The sequence below is a fragment of the Portunus trituberculatus genome, chromosome 37 (assembly GCF_017591435.1).
Source record: "Portunus trituberculatus isolate SZX2019 chromosome 37, ASM1759143v1, whole genome shotgun sequence".
Taxonomy (NCBI): Eukaryota; Metazoa; Arthropoda; class Malacostraca; order Decapoda; family Portunidae; genus Portunus; species Portunus trituberculatus.
In genome coordinates, this window is record NC_059291.1 from 2081701 (window position 1) to 2096686 (window position 14986).

At 41.9% G+C, this 14986-nt stretch overlaps 1 protein-coding gene across 3 annotated transcripts in view; it reads right to left on the reverse strand.

The window, feature by feature from the left end:
- Positions 1–699: 699 nt before the first annotated feature.
- Positions 700–14986, reverse strand: part of LOC123514327 — a 45983-nt gene continuing 31696 nt past the window's right edge. For all 3 annotated transcript variants that reach the window (XM_045272161.1, XM_045272160.1, XM_045272162.1), the window contains 5 exons: positions 12944–13121; positions 11362–11512; positions 7159–7320; positions 5667–5918; positions 700–4823 (listed from right to left, as the gene is read on the reverse strand). In XM_045272161.1, the coding sequence (XP_045128096.1) occupies positions 2972–4823; positions 5667–5918; positions 7159–7320; positions 11362–11512; positions 12944–13121 (2595 nt within the window). In that variant the 3' untranslated portion in view covers positions 700–2971. The remainder of the gene's footprint in view (positions 4824–5666; positions 5919–7158; positions 7321–11361; positions 11513–12943; positions 13122–14986) is intronic.

Genomic DNA, 14986 nt, shown 5'->3' on the forward strand with positions numbered 1-14986 from the left:
TATATATATATATATATATATATATATATATATATATATATATATATATATATATATATATATATATATATATATATATATATATATATATATATATATATATATATATATATATATATATATATATATATATATATATATATATATATATATATATATATATATATATATATATATATATATATATATATATATATATATATATATACACACACACACACACACACACACACACACACACACACACATCTATATACGTAGTATATAGCATGCATGTAGTAGCAGTAGTAGTGGTAGCAGGGGTAGTGGTACTATAGTAATAGCTTTTAGTAGAAATTACAATGATAATGATGACAATGATAATGATAGTGATAATAATAATAATAATAATAATAATAATAATAATAATAATAATAATAATAATGATAATAATGATAATAATAATAATAATAATAATAATAAAAACAATAATGATAATAATAATGGTAATAACAATAATATGTATTATTATTATTATTTTGATTACTATTATATAAACAAAGATAACAACAACAACAACAGCAACCATACTAATTTTAACAAATAACTATAACAATAAAATAATAATAATAATAATAATAATAATAATAATAATAATAATAATAATAATAATAATAATAATAATAATAATAACAACAACAACAAAAATAAGAAAAACAGATACATAATAACAATAAAAACATAAAACAAATAAATAAATAAATTAACTAATTAAAGAAAATAATTATAACAATAACAACCTAATCAACATAGACATTAAGAACACACTTAAAAAACTGAAGCCTGCAGAATATCTTCTTATTTTACACACTTATTTTCATGAAGTGTGTTGACCATAAGTACAAAAAGATATGTGATAGTTTGTGTGCCATGAGCTCCTCTCCTACCTGTATGCACTTCATTGTGACAAAAACCTTGTGGAACACATAAAATATCAAATCATGTTAATTTTAGCCTTTCAAGTAGCATATATAGTGAGCAGTTTTTAGTTCTGTAAAAAAATATGTCATTAAATTCAGAAAATCAGCTGTTGACACATTTTCACTTTCATTCTTTCTATCAATGACTTAAATTTAAGAAACCTTGTCACTGACGTGAGATATGGACAACATCAACCTGAGCGTTGTGAGCCTTAAAAACTAGTGCTGCCCAAAACTGGGCTACTCTCTCACTCATATACACAAGATTATTGGATGGAAGTCTTATATTTCCTTAATCTTGTCTTGAGAAAGAAGAGGATTTGTTTTTTTTCTACACAAGACCTTGACACTGACTCTTCTAAAAAGCTTTGCATGATGCACTGATACAAAATATGACAACATCTTGTCTTCATAAATATTACACCACAATAAATGCTAACAATAATGCCCCTAGTTAACACGGTTGAATCATATTCTTATACAAATTGCAAATATATTGCACTAGCATCAGTGCCACCCATTGACCACTGTGACAGCACTCCTATGGGACAAACGGAGCATATTGGGTATCTCCAAGGAAGGGATCATCAGTTTACACGTCAAGCAAGTAAAAAGCAATCAGGATTGATGAAGTAGCAAGAAACTGCTCATCATGTGCAAGCTGTGTTCAACTTATGCCAAGTTGTGCTCTTTAGCCTTCATCTCCTCAGCCTCTTGTTCTCAAGACATAGCAGTGAGTACTTTTGGCATGCTATCACAGATGCACTTTGAAAATTAACTTATGTGTACATATCTGCTTTCAGTGAATCAGAAGAGGAATAGGAGATATGACACTTATGAGAGCAAAAACCACACCTTGTCACCAGAGGGAACTCATTTCATAGAAAAAAAAAAAAAAAACACTAAAGTAAAAGATAACAACCAACATTTCTGCTTACCATTGCTTGTGTGGTCAGCCTTGATTGGCATCAAAAAGGCATGTCAGGAAAACCTGGCTGAGCTACATGCACACCATTAATTAAGTAGGTATTATGGTACACTTTTAAAAATCAATAAAATTAATAATAGGAAGAATGTCAGTGCTTACACTATTGCTGAGCTGGCCTGACATATTTCTATCTAATTCTTAAACATACAAATAAAGGCATAGGTCAAGCTTTAAATGTGCTGTTTTTTTATCTAGACAATAGCTGAGGCCTCAGCTAACATAATGAAACTTATCTTGCCATGAAGCCTCCAGCTTTCCCACTGCTCTTGATGTGAAACACAAACTTTAGAGAAAAATAGTGTTGGATGAGAGAATGGAAATATTGCTCTCTCCTAGCAATCTTCAAGTTCTTCCATGTCAAGTTTGGTTCAATGTAGATAAAATTTAGTTACCATGGGAGAGTATTGCACTTATGAGATGCCCCTGCAGTCCTAGGTAGTAGCTGGGGGATAGTGATCATGCTGCTCATAGGCCATCAAGCCATTTCATCTTTAGCAGTGGTGGTGCTCACCACCTAAATTGTTGTATCCCCATTGCCAAGGACCTGCTGTTGCAGCTGAGGTCACATGGTTACCATCAGTCATGATGCATTTTTCACATTACATGGAACTATTCCTCTAGACTTCATTGAGAATGTAAGGATTTGCATAGAATACTTCTCACCTATTCCACTAACATACACACACACACACACACACACACACACACACACACACACACACACACACACACACACACACACACACACACACAAAGTTTATTAGAAACTTATTCTAATGACATTGACTTGTTTAGAATCACACTGAAGTGAATCACTTTGAATACCGGCATTATTAGGTATCATGATGACTACTGCAAGGTACTCTTCGTATAGACTGTACAAAGTGTTCAGCTTTCACTTGCCTAAACATTAACAGGTTAAGTGTAAAGTGAATATTTTGTACATCTTGTACCAAGTGCATTCTTTTGAAATTATGAGTTCTGAGCTGTGCTGGATCATATTCAGTGATCAGCTGTCACTCATCTACACATTAACAGATTTAAGTGTAAATAGAAGATCTTGTACCGAATGTATTCTTCTTTCAGCAGGAGTGTTTGGTTCTGAGCTATGATAGGAGAGGCGCTCTCCTCCTCCTGTAGCTCCACGTCGCCCTCCCGAACTGCGGTTCTGGTCTACAGGTACCATTTCTGAGTCCTGAGTTGGAGAGTCTTCAGCAGTCTCCTCAGTGTTAGTATTGGAAGAAGAAAGAACCCGACGAAGAGGCAGGGAAAGGTTGGCCCTTGATGCCCGAGAGGTCTGGCTGCCTGACACTGAACCATCCATCACAGAGGGACCCATATGTACAACAGCTTCAGTCAGTGTCACATTTCCATTGAGGTCTGAGGCATCTGCTGAATGTGTGGTGCCCTCCTGACAAGGCTCTGAAGTTGAGGTTGGAGAGCCTGTGGAAGCAGCAGGGTCATCAGTGCATCCTGGTAGTGTCTCATAACAGTGTTCTGTCTCAAGTTCTCCCTCAGGACAGTCACTGAGTTGCGGTGGGATGGACTCATTGTCATTAAGATGAGATCTGCCACTTGGATGTATGTGACGAATGTGGTGTAATGGGTGTAGAGGATGAAGTGGGTGGAGTTGTCGAATGGAATGAAGAGAAAGATTGTGGTTATACGTGGTCTGGGGTGTAGAGGGAGTGTTGTCTCTCTGGCTGGGTGATGAGGGTGAGGGCCCTGACGTGGTAGGTGTGTAGCAAGAATATGCATCTGTATCAGTAATCATAGGGGAGGTGCTTGACATGTCTGTGAGAGGTGACACCACACTGTATGTATTTTCTGTCTCTGCAGCAAGACTGTGATCAGAAGATGAAGTGTGCACAATCATAGTATCATCAGAGGCATGATGGGAGCTATCATCATCTTTTTCACGTACTTGTTCATAGGTATGGTTAACTGTGGCATCCAAGCCTTCCTTATCAGTAGGCGAAGGTGTGTTCTGGCTAGCAGAGCTGGTAGGTTCTGAGTAATACAGCATTTCATCTCCATCTTGCCTTACAGAGATGCAAGATGAAACATCAGCAAAGTACAGCTCAGATTCTTGCTCATTTTTGCCAGTTGTGTATACCACCTTAGGGTCACTAATACTCTTGATGTGCTTGCTGCGGTATGCATCACGAGGCACATCAGCTTGAGACTGAAATTTATCCAGTGGGGTAATGTCTTTTCCATCACAGAATAGCACTTCCAGAGGTTCATCATGCTTATGCTCATTAACATCTCCCAATGATTTAACATGTCCTATGGGCAGTCTACGTGAACGGTGACGAGAAGGGAGAGAACTGGATCCACCCAGCGTTCCTCCTTGGTCACCAGGACTGCCCTTGTGCCGCCCTCGAGTCACTCGTTGATTTTGGGATGGGGAGCTCATGATCTCTGAGTCATCACTGGGAGAAGATAAGGTGTTGCTGGTGGGACTTGCAGGACCATGCATCAAGTCAGCTAGAGTTGCAGGACGGTGTGCAGGGGAGGACCTTAATGCTTGTGCCATTAAGCCATGCAACCCCTGAGGTGAGGTTGGAGAGTTTGGATGATGGTGGGGTGACATTTGCATGGCCAAATTCTCCGAAGAAGTGGGTTGGGAGTAAGGTGGCGGTGGTCCCCACATGTAACGAGGGAATGCCTCCTGGTAAGCCATGGGAGGCAGATAGGCCTCAGTAAAAGCAGGAGGGTAGCGAGGCAGCTGCAGCACCACACCCGGATCTGACAATGGTCGTCTGCTCTGAGGACCTGGTGGATGCTGCCGTCGAAGACCAAGTCGATTTTCCAAACCTCGAGGGAGGAAGGGACGGAGAAGTACACCTGTCACCTGTGCCCTGGTGTCTTCACTGTCAAACAACAAGAAAAAAAATTAATGTCTTGCAAGTGATATTTCAATTGCATTTATGTAGATATTCATATATGTACCATCATCTAAACTGTGACACATTCTTGTAACCATTTTAAAGTATCATCAATTTCACAAAAAACAAGAGATGTCATTCTGGCATTCATATTAACTAGAAGAAAACTTAGAATATTATCACTTTTGTGAATGAATTCTTCACAAACTAGCAGCAGAACAAGGGTGGTAAAAACAAGAGTAACTATGCATGGGAATCAATCTATTTAATCCATAAGAGGTCAAACATGTACATGTACATTAAATCTGTGGTTACTAACTGTGGTCAATCATGTACATGAACATTTGTCCCTTTCTTGCTTTCTATGCATTTGAAATTCCCTCTAGCTTCACTAATTATGTTCTTTGATGTGTCTGGCATATATAAGCACAGTTTTCCTGCCATCCTGACATGTGTATGGCAGCCTCCCCTAAATTCAAAGCCTCAGTGGGACATTTAATAATAGCAATTTTGACCTTAAAGTTTCTTTTATATTTTTGTAACCATTTTGAGTTATATGGAATAAAAAAAGAACATCTTATTTTTGGTGATCTGGATAAGTATATGGGGGTAAATTACACACACACACACACACACACACACACACAGCCAGCCAGCCACCCACCCACCCACCACACACACACACACACACACACACAAATACAATGAATACAATTTTAGCAAATACAGATATCCACAAGTTGAACAAATCATTGCTAAATACCATATATGATTTTTATGTGAATTGGTACAAAAAATCTGGATTTTTGAGGTGCAGTAGCCACTTACTTTGGATTGTTCTCCGTTGATCCAACACCTGTTGCAACTCCACTTGGATCTCCTGGGGTAGTGGCCTGCTGTTGCTGGTGTTGTTGGTTTTGTTGTGGTGCTGCTCCACTGTGTGCACCCCAAGCACCACCCCATGGGAGCCAAAGTGGTCCTTGTCCCTGGGGTGTTGTGGTTGCTCCAAGAAGGACCGAGCGCGAGGCATTAGAGGAGTCCTCGGCACCAGGAGTGTATAGATGCCCACCAGCCCAGTACCTATAGCATGTGTGTATTTGTATAAGTATCCTTCAGGTTAACAAATATATTTTTAGTTAGGTAAGTGTATTACAAGTTATTATATACAATGAAAACATCAGTTGAGATCATAATGCATTACAGAATAAGTTGATCTTGGTCAATACTATTCTCTTTTGTTACTCCAGTGACATAAGTGAGAATAGCAAAAGACAATATGATTAATTTATTTCATTATACATCTTGATATCACCTAACACACACACACACACACACACACACACACACACATATATTGCTGTAAATTGGAATATATAACAGTTTCAATTAATGCAAAGCAAATGGTAATGGACAAGGCTATGAAGAGGAAAATTTGGAGGTAAAAAAAGCAGTACATAAAAACTGTTTATGAGAAGTTCCATCTTACAAAACTATCCACAGAGCTAAACATTTAGGAAAAAAATACATAAATGATGTCAATGGAAATAAATTCTAAGAAAAATAATATTCAGGGAAAATTTTCTATCCAAAACATGCCAATATTTTTTTTCCTAACTTCATTTCACTTATAAGGGTATTTTCTAAACTTTTAAGGCGGGTTCACACGTGTCAATTTGCGACTGAAATAGCAAGTCCGTGGAGTTTTCGACTGAATATCGATGTTTAGCGATTGGAAAAACTAGTCGAAAAACAAAACCAATATGTTGGTCTTGTTCAGTCGATTTGTGACTTTGTTTACGTTGTGACGTCACGGAGAAAGGTTTGGAAAGTGGGGTCGATGTAGAGGAGATTTTGTTGTTGGTGAGGAAAAAAGAGCTCATCTGGGACCTTTAGCGTGAATTTTACAGCAAAAAAAAATAATAATAATAAATAAATAAATAAATAAATAAATAAATAAATGAATAAATAAATAAAAAAAAAAAAAGCTTAGGCAAATAGGCGTTGGATGGGATAGCTGCCATTCACCGAAGACTGCAGCTCCCCTCCATGCAGGGTGTTGTTGGAGATGCGGATTGAAGACTTGTCAGGATTTAATTTGATCACAATCGTCTTCGTCACCAGAGGAAGACATCTCGTTTGTTTACATTCACTTCCCGTCAACCAGTAGATTCTCCCCAGTCGCTATATGTGAACATGTTCCGACTAGAAGGGTTCAGTCGATGCTTCTAGCGATTTGCAATTTCAGTCGCATATACTGTAGATACGTGTGAATCCGCCTTAACTACTCATATGTGTACTTAGCAGCTACAACAACGCCCACCTGTCATCGAGGGTGTCCCACGGCGCCCATGGATACAGTTCAGATGGCGGAACAAAACCATAGTCGTCACAGCAGGAACATGCATTTGGAGCCGGAGCACGCCGATATAACAGCCGACGACGGTGTTCCAGCTGCTCCCAATACATCTTCTTTTTCTCATGGCTGGTGGTAAGTGACACACAGAAAGAAGTTAAGAATTGTGAAGCTGTCCTTGTAAACTGTAATCCTGATAAATATACATCATAACTGCATCAAAACAATGAAAGGATTAGTTTGAGAAATGGATCTATGAAGACAAATGCAACATCAAGTACGTTTGGAATTCTGTATCAGTGACACAGGATAAAGCAACAACTATCACAGCTAAGTCATAAAATTCCAATGATTAAAGTACCTTCTGTGGGTCACCTCTCTTATCATGCTTAGCACGAGAACAGGCTGAGTTAAACCAAGATTTATGTCAAGAGAGAGGAATATAATGTACACCTCTATGCTAGACATTATCACCTGTTATGTGCTCAGAGCTGAGAGGAAGGTCTCTGATATGGAAGCAGTAGTCATTCTAAGGAAAATCTGCCTAATACCTACCAGTTTCCCAAATTAACAGATGCAAAACACGAGAGGCACCTCTACTCTGGGGGTTCCTGAGGAGAAGTTGGAGCAATAGGACAAGGTACAGAGATGAAAGTGTGATCAGAAGACCCCAACGGAGAAGATATGGTGAGAACATAAGCGGAAGGATTAGAAGTCAGTTAAAGGTTAGGAATGTTAATGAGAGAAGACTTGTGCCACTAAATTTAGGTCGTAGAGGATAGTAATGTTAAAGGTTAGTTCACCAGGATAGTCAGTGAAGGAAGAGAAAAGCCAAAGTCTACAGGAATGGAGATCTCTGTCAGAAGGAAAAAGTCAGAATATGCTTTACTCGTTTTTTTTTTTCCCTTTTATAGCCAGAAGCGCGCGTGTGTGTGTGTGTGTGTGTGTGTGTGTGTGTGTGTGTGTGTGTCGTAGCGGTAGAGTGGTGACACACACACACACACACACACACACACACACACACACACACACACACACACACACACACACACACACATGAATGAATGAAACAAAAAGTGCCCTGCGCAGTTTCAATGTTGCACCTTGGCTGAAGAAGAGTCAAGGGCGGCTGGAAGACCATAGCATGTTTTCTACACAGATAAACTGCTTCAGATGATATTTATTCAGTCATCCAAGATCTTCAAGACGTTTACAATACTGTCGACTGAAAGCATTGTCTGAATACCATACCAATACGCAGACGAAAAATGCAGAGTGGTGGAATGTTTTGCTTCGTGTACATTCTTGGAACAGAGTACAGACATTCATAGCGATGTTCTTTATTTCCACTCAAACATTGATCAGAAGACCTAATAAAAGTGCATGAATAAAACCTTTCATTAAGGCATCGTTCTTTGGGAAGGTCATGTTTCATAATATCACACCTTTCATGTACCAAGACAGTTCAGGTGAATGTGACACTGTTCAAGGTGTGGGCCACTTACGTACAGCACATACTTGTACATCTAAATGTTGATGGAGTCAAATATTCTGTTACTGAAGGTACTGGAAGCAGAATAAGCTCTCTCTCTCTCTCTCTCTCTCTCTCTCTCTCTCTCTCTCTCTCTCTCTGAACACAATCTCCCTCCAACCCAACACGTACTCTTCGTAGCTATCCTCCTCACCCCCATCCCTTCCTCATCCTCCACCATCGACACACTCCCTTGAGATCCCTGCCTAAGGGTCCCCTTCCTCTGAGGCAGCCGGTGTGAGGGGAATGAGCTGAGCTGATATTGCGTCTCTCTCTCTCTCTCTCTCTCTCTCTCTCTCTCTCTCTCTGTTCATATCTGTATTATTTTTTTTCTTTTAGGTTCTATCGCAGCACTTTCTTCCCTTTAGTAATATCTTTCTGTGGTTTCTATTTAATTTCTTCCTTCCCTTTCCACCGCCATGTTCTTGCCTGGGTTCTTTACTATTCGTGTTTTCTTTCCGTGGGCGTCTGCTCTCGTATACTCTCAAGCCGTTATCGATCCACGGCTCAGTTGTGTCTCTGCCTCATGTCTATTAGAATTCAGCCATCCTTGAAAGCACCAATCAGACAACCTTATCAGATTACATCCCTTCAGTAATTCATCCACAAGAATCTCGTTAATTATGAGTGTGCCAATCAGAAGCACGGCCAGCACAGGCTTACCAATCACAGTCCATCTCACTCTCCCTCTTCTTTATGTGTACGAAGGTATCAACGAATCACGAAACCCCAACCTTTAATTAACCTGCCTGATTGACTCACAGACTACTTCCTCCTTCCTGTCCCCTCCCACGGCCCTCCCCCTCCTATCTCTCTCTCTCTCTCTCTCTCTCTCTCTCTCTCTCTCTCTCTCTCTCTCTCTCTCTTAGCAATGTCTTCAATGTCTCCTGCAGTCCTTCTCTGATTTTTTTTTTTTTCCCTTTTCACTCCCTTTCCTCTGTCGGCGATCATCGACCTTGCCGCGTGAGTTCTTTCAAATTGTCACCCCCCAATGCACACACTCTCCCTTGTCCCTTCCTCCGCTCCTCCTCACCACCAACTACAATAATGAAAGGAAACAAAGCGACGTTCTCATTTATCAGAAAGGAAATCCAATATTTGATTTTCATAAATCTCTCACCCTCTCACCCACTCACCTCCCTTCCCTTCCACGGATATTCTCCCTTCTCGTTCCCCCTCCTTCTCTTCCAACCCTCCCTTGCTAGGTTCTGTTCCTCCTCCCGCTCCCTCTTTGAATAAATATGTTTTCTTTTTATTTTCGTCCTCGCGCTACTATTCGTATAAATGCTTGGCTCTTTTCTTCATTCATTTAGAGTCGCAGGGGAAGTGTCGCGCTCTGCCACACTCACGGCAGCAGGTCTCCCATCCATCGCCAGCCTAATTAATGTACTACCCTAATGAGGCCTGTCCTGTGTTCCCTCAAGTGCACTTCCAAATTCTCTCTCTCTCTCTCTCTCTCTCTCTCTCTCTCTCTCTCTCTCTCTCTCTCTCTCTCTCTCTCTCTCTGTATCATTACGTTCCGCTTAGAAACATTTCATATCATATACTTCTTTAATCAATTCACATGAAAACATCACTCTGTGATTCACTGTTTGATCTGCTGCAGTCTCTGACGAGACAGCCAGACATTACCCTACGGAAAGAGCTCAGATCTCATTATTTCCGATCTTCGGATAGGCCTGAGACCAGGCACATACCACACACCGGGACAACAAGGTCACAACTCCTCGATTTACATCCCGTACCTATACTCACTGCTAGGTGAACAGGGGCTACACGTGAAAGGAGACACACCCAAATATCTCCACCTGGCCGGGGAATCGAACCCCGGTCCTCTGGCTTGTGAAGCCAGCGCTCTAACCACTGAGCTACCGGGCTGTGTGTGTGTGTGTGTGTGTGTGTGTGTGTGTGTGTGTGTGTGTGTGTGTGTGTGTGTGTGTGTGTGTGTGTGTGTTTCTATACGGATGAAAATATTTGGAGAGTTAACACTTTCACGCGAGAGAGGGTGAGCAACTGAAAAGCATAAGCTTAAAGTAAAGAGAAGGCAACCAATTCACGAGAGCAAAGGGTGGGAAGAGAGGCAAAAAGTAACGGGGGGCACTGAGGCCTCGCAACAGACAGACAAGAGACTAAAACGCGGATCTCCTTGAACAGCAACCATGAGATACTGAAATACAATGGAAGAAAAAAAAATGCATATATGCGGATAGCGATAAACAGAAAAGCAGGCGGTCACATGAGAGAAAATGTTACCTAAGAAGAAAAAGGGAGAAAGTCACAGAATAGTAAGAATTTGAACTTTCTAACTGCTATGGTTTCTTCTCAACACTGATACAATAGTCTGGTGTAAATTTAGAGTAGAATTTCGTAAGGCACCACCTAAAGCAAAGAGTGATCAGGGAATTCCAGTCTGCTTGTATCTGTGGTTTTAATTCTTGTTCGGCAAAACCGTCTAGGTAGGTTACAAAAAATAAAATAGAAGTCACAAGTTATTTATAAAGTTACATTCAACACACTCGCAGTTCGACATTGCTTTCCGCCTCACTAATCAATGCCTCCCACACATCCCAAGCTTCCAATCCCTCTCTCTCTGTGTATCTCCCACTCCAACTCATGGCTGAAGTTTAGCGGCTACTCACCTCAGCAGTTGGTACACTAACATGCACGAGAAGATGGACACCAGGATGCCGATGACAGATAAACCGAAGAGGGCACGCAGGCACGAATACAGCGGGCCATGGATGACGTCACAGCTGGCACCCACGTTGAGCAGTGAGAACTCGTAGCGTACTGCAACATGGTAAATGGACACCGGTAAGTAATGTTGACTGAGAACATGACGAGATGTGTGAATAAAGTTATGAACTAAACTTTAATGAAGTGTGTGTGTGTGTGTGTGTGTGTGTGTGTGTGTGTGTGTGTGTGTGTGTGTGTGTGTGTGTGTGTGTGTGTGTGTGTGTTTAGCAAGCTTGGCTCAGAACCTGGAAAGCTGAAGTTAGAGTCCTGAGAGCGGCGAGGCAGATGGGAAGTCTCTTATGTGTAGCAAAAGTTCATCTGGCAGTAGGCAGGCACATGATGCAAGCCGAGGGACTGGGACCTCGCTGTCATGGTGTGTGGTGAAGTGGCCTCAGTCCTACTCACAGGTCGGTCACTATGAACTCTTTCCGAAGAGGAACGGCTGGCTGTGTTGCGAGACCAGGTGACGACAATGGGTGAATAACACCGACACCCACACCCACACCCCAGACACACACACACACACACACACACACACACACACACACACACACACACACACACACACACACACACACACACACACGTATAGAGGTGCGATAAGCTACATCGGCCAAAAAATGTGAGGTGATCAAGTCCCGCCTGACACCGAGAACCCCGTGTGCCCATTGAGTGTAATGACACTGATAGCTGGCCTGTGCCATCGCTGATGCAACATTCTTTTTCAGTAAGACGTGACTCGCTAACAGTGGGAGCATATCATCGGTGGTAACTTTAGGCTGCAGGTCAACAGTAGCCAGTGGGATGCTTTCCAAAACCCAAACCACTAACAAAGAGACTCAATGACGTGTGTCAAATTTCCCGTAAAATCGTATGAATATCTCGGCTGAACCCCTAAAATGCGGCTTGATTTGATGATATGCAAATGTTACAGAAATAGGTAATTAATATGTAAATATCGTCAATGATGTAGTGGAGCCGTTTATGCGAGGCAACAAGGGAGGTGTCGCCCCCGCACGGGGTCGCCGGCTTGTGGCGTGCAGCACGGCCTGCACCATTACGCCACAAGCCTCAGGCAATAATAAACTCTAGGTTTTTTTTTTTTTTTTGTGCTTGAAGCCTGGAATTAGTATTCCACACCTCGCCGCTGACGCAGAGCAGCAAGGATACAAATGTTTCTGTTCTCAATTTGATTACCACGACAACTAATTTCGTATGACAAAAATGTAACGATTTTTTTTATAATGATCAAAATATTCTTTTTTAGAGTGGTGCACTGAGATCATTAATTCAGCGGCCGTCCAGTACAATTTCCATATTGTGCGCCAGAAGAGACCTAGCAGGCCTGACTAATGAGGAGACAAAGGCGGGGGAGGGGAACTCTCCCTTGTGAGCCGCGGCGACAGTTTTGGTGTATGTTGTGTTATGCGTGTATACAGTGCACATCATGAACTTGTCGTCTTGCCTTCAAAGAGAGATACGTACCGTCCTGGGTGGGATCGTGCACGCCGGTGTAAGGAGTGCACGTACACGACTGTGAGTGCGGGAAGAACTCGCACTCGTGAAGAGTTTGCAGGCGGTTCATGTGAAGGACCGTGGTGGTGACGGTGACGACGACGCAGAGCACGGCACACACCAGACACAGACACCCGCTAACCTTGATCTGTAAGGAGGAAAAATGCTCATCACACCACGACAATACCACTGACTTACGACGCTGCACCACTCACTCCACAACGCCGCGTTAGAGCACAACACACCACACCACACCACACCACACCACATCACTGCACCCCGCGGACTCCACACACCACACACACACAAAATACAAATGCACACCGCACCACATCATATATACTACCATTTTACCACTGGCACCAACATTCCCCGTAGAACTAAGAATTTTAAACTTACAATAACCACAGCTTTAATCGAGAGAGAGAGAGAGAGAGAGAGAGAGAGAGAGAGAGAGAGAGAGAGAGAGAGAGAGAGAGAATGCGCAGTGACTATACACGCAACCCAATAAGCATTAGTTTTATTACCGCGACTAGACTTGTTTTACCTTAAGCCTCAATAATCACCTCCTATTTCAACCTGTAAAAACTTAACCTCTGATTCTTCCCTCCATCCTCCTCCTCCTCCTCCTCCTCCTCCTCCTCCGTCCCTTTCTTTCCTTCTCCCTCGCCACATGAGAGAGAGAGAGAGAGAGAGAGAGAGAGAGAGAGAGAGAGAGAGAGAGAGAGAGAGAGAGAGAGAGAGAGAGAGGTATGGAAGAGAAAAGTGCCAGAGTAAATGCAATAGAGAACCAGAAAAAGAAAAGGGAGAGAAAAAAAAATAAAATGACAAGGAAGGAAAGGAAAGAAGGAGAGATTGGGAGTGACAATATTGGGAGAAAAGAAAAGGAGAAACAAAAAAAGGAAGAAGGAGAGAAAGATGAATAACGAACGAAAGAAGGTAGTGAAGGAATGGAGACAGATGAAAGAACGAGAGAGAGAGAGAGAGAGAGAGAGAGAGAGAGAGAGAGAGAGAGAGAGAGAGAGAGAGAGAGAGAGCAATTGTAAAGAAGTAAAGGAAGGGAGAGAAGGGAAGGGAGAGAAGGGATGGGGGAGGAAAGAACAAAAAGAGGGGAGTGAAGCGTAAAAGCAGAACGGACTGACTGGAAGCTGGACAAATCGAAGGGAGAACAGGAGGGAGGGAGGGAGGGAGGGAGGGAGGGAGGGAGGGAGGGAACGAGAGAAACAGGGAAGAGAGGAAACAGTGAGAGAGAGAGAGAGAGAGAGAGAGAGAGAGAGAGAGAGAGAGAGAGAGAGAGAGAGAGAGAGAGAGAGAGAGAGAGAGAGAGAGAGGGAAAGCTACATTAAATTCCAGTCTAATCGTTCCTATGCTGTTCTTAAGCCACCGTCTAATAGCCATGTTTTGCAATAATAACAGCTTACACACTGGCCTTTGCCTTGCCATTAATTTTCAACATCAGTAGGTTTATTGCTTTACTAATGCCGTTTTTAATTGCAGACTCACGTGTTTCTCTTCCTGAACCCGCTACTTTACATGACAGAGAGAGAGAGAGAGAGAGAGAGAGAGAGAGAGAGAGAGAGAGAGAGTAGAGAAACAAATACTAAATGCTAGGTGGAAGGGAGGGCGACAAGGCGACAGGGACACATAGGGCGATAGGTTGACAGGGCGAAGGGCGACAGGGAGGCACACAAGGGAGGGAGGAATGGGAGTGGATATACAGAAGAGGAAGCAGGATGTGAGGAGCTCAACCTTGCACAACATCTTTAACATCACCATTTTCTTTTCCCTTTTTTTTTTTTTTTATATATCTTCCTCCTCCTCCTCCTCCTCCTCCTCCTCCTTCTCCTCCGCGATTTCCCAATTTTCCTTTCTTACCGCATCCCTTTTCCTTCTCTTCACCAGTTTCTTCTTCCTCCTTTTCCTTCTCCTTCTTTGCTACTTTTACATCAGCTCTTTTTCCTTTTCCGTCCTCTCTTTTTTCTCCTCTTCCTTCTTCTTTTCTTTTCCTAAGTA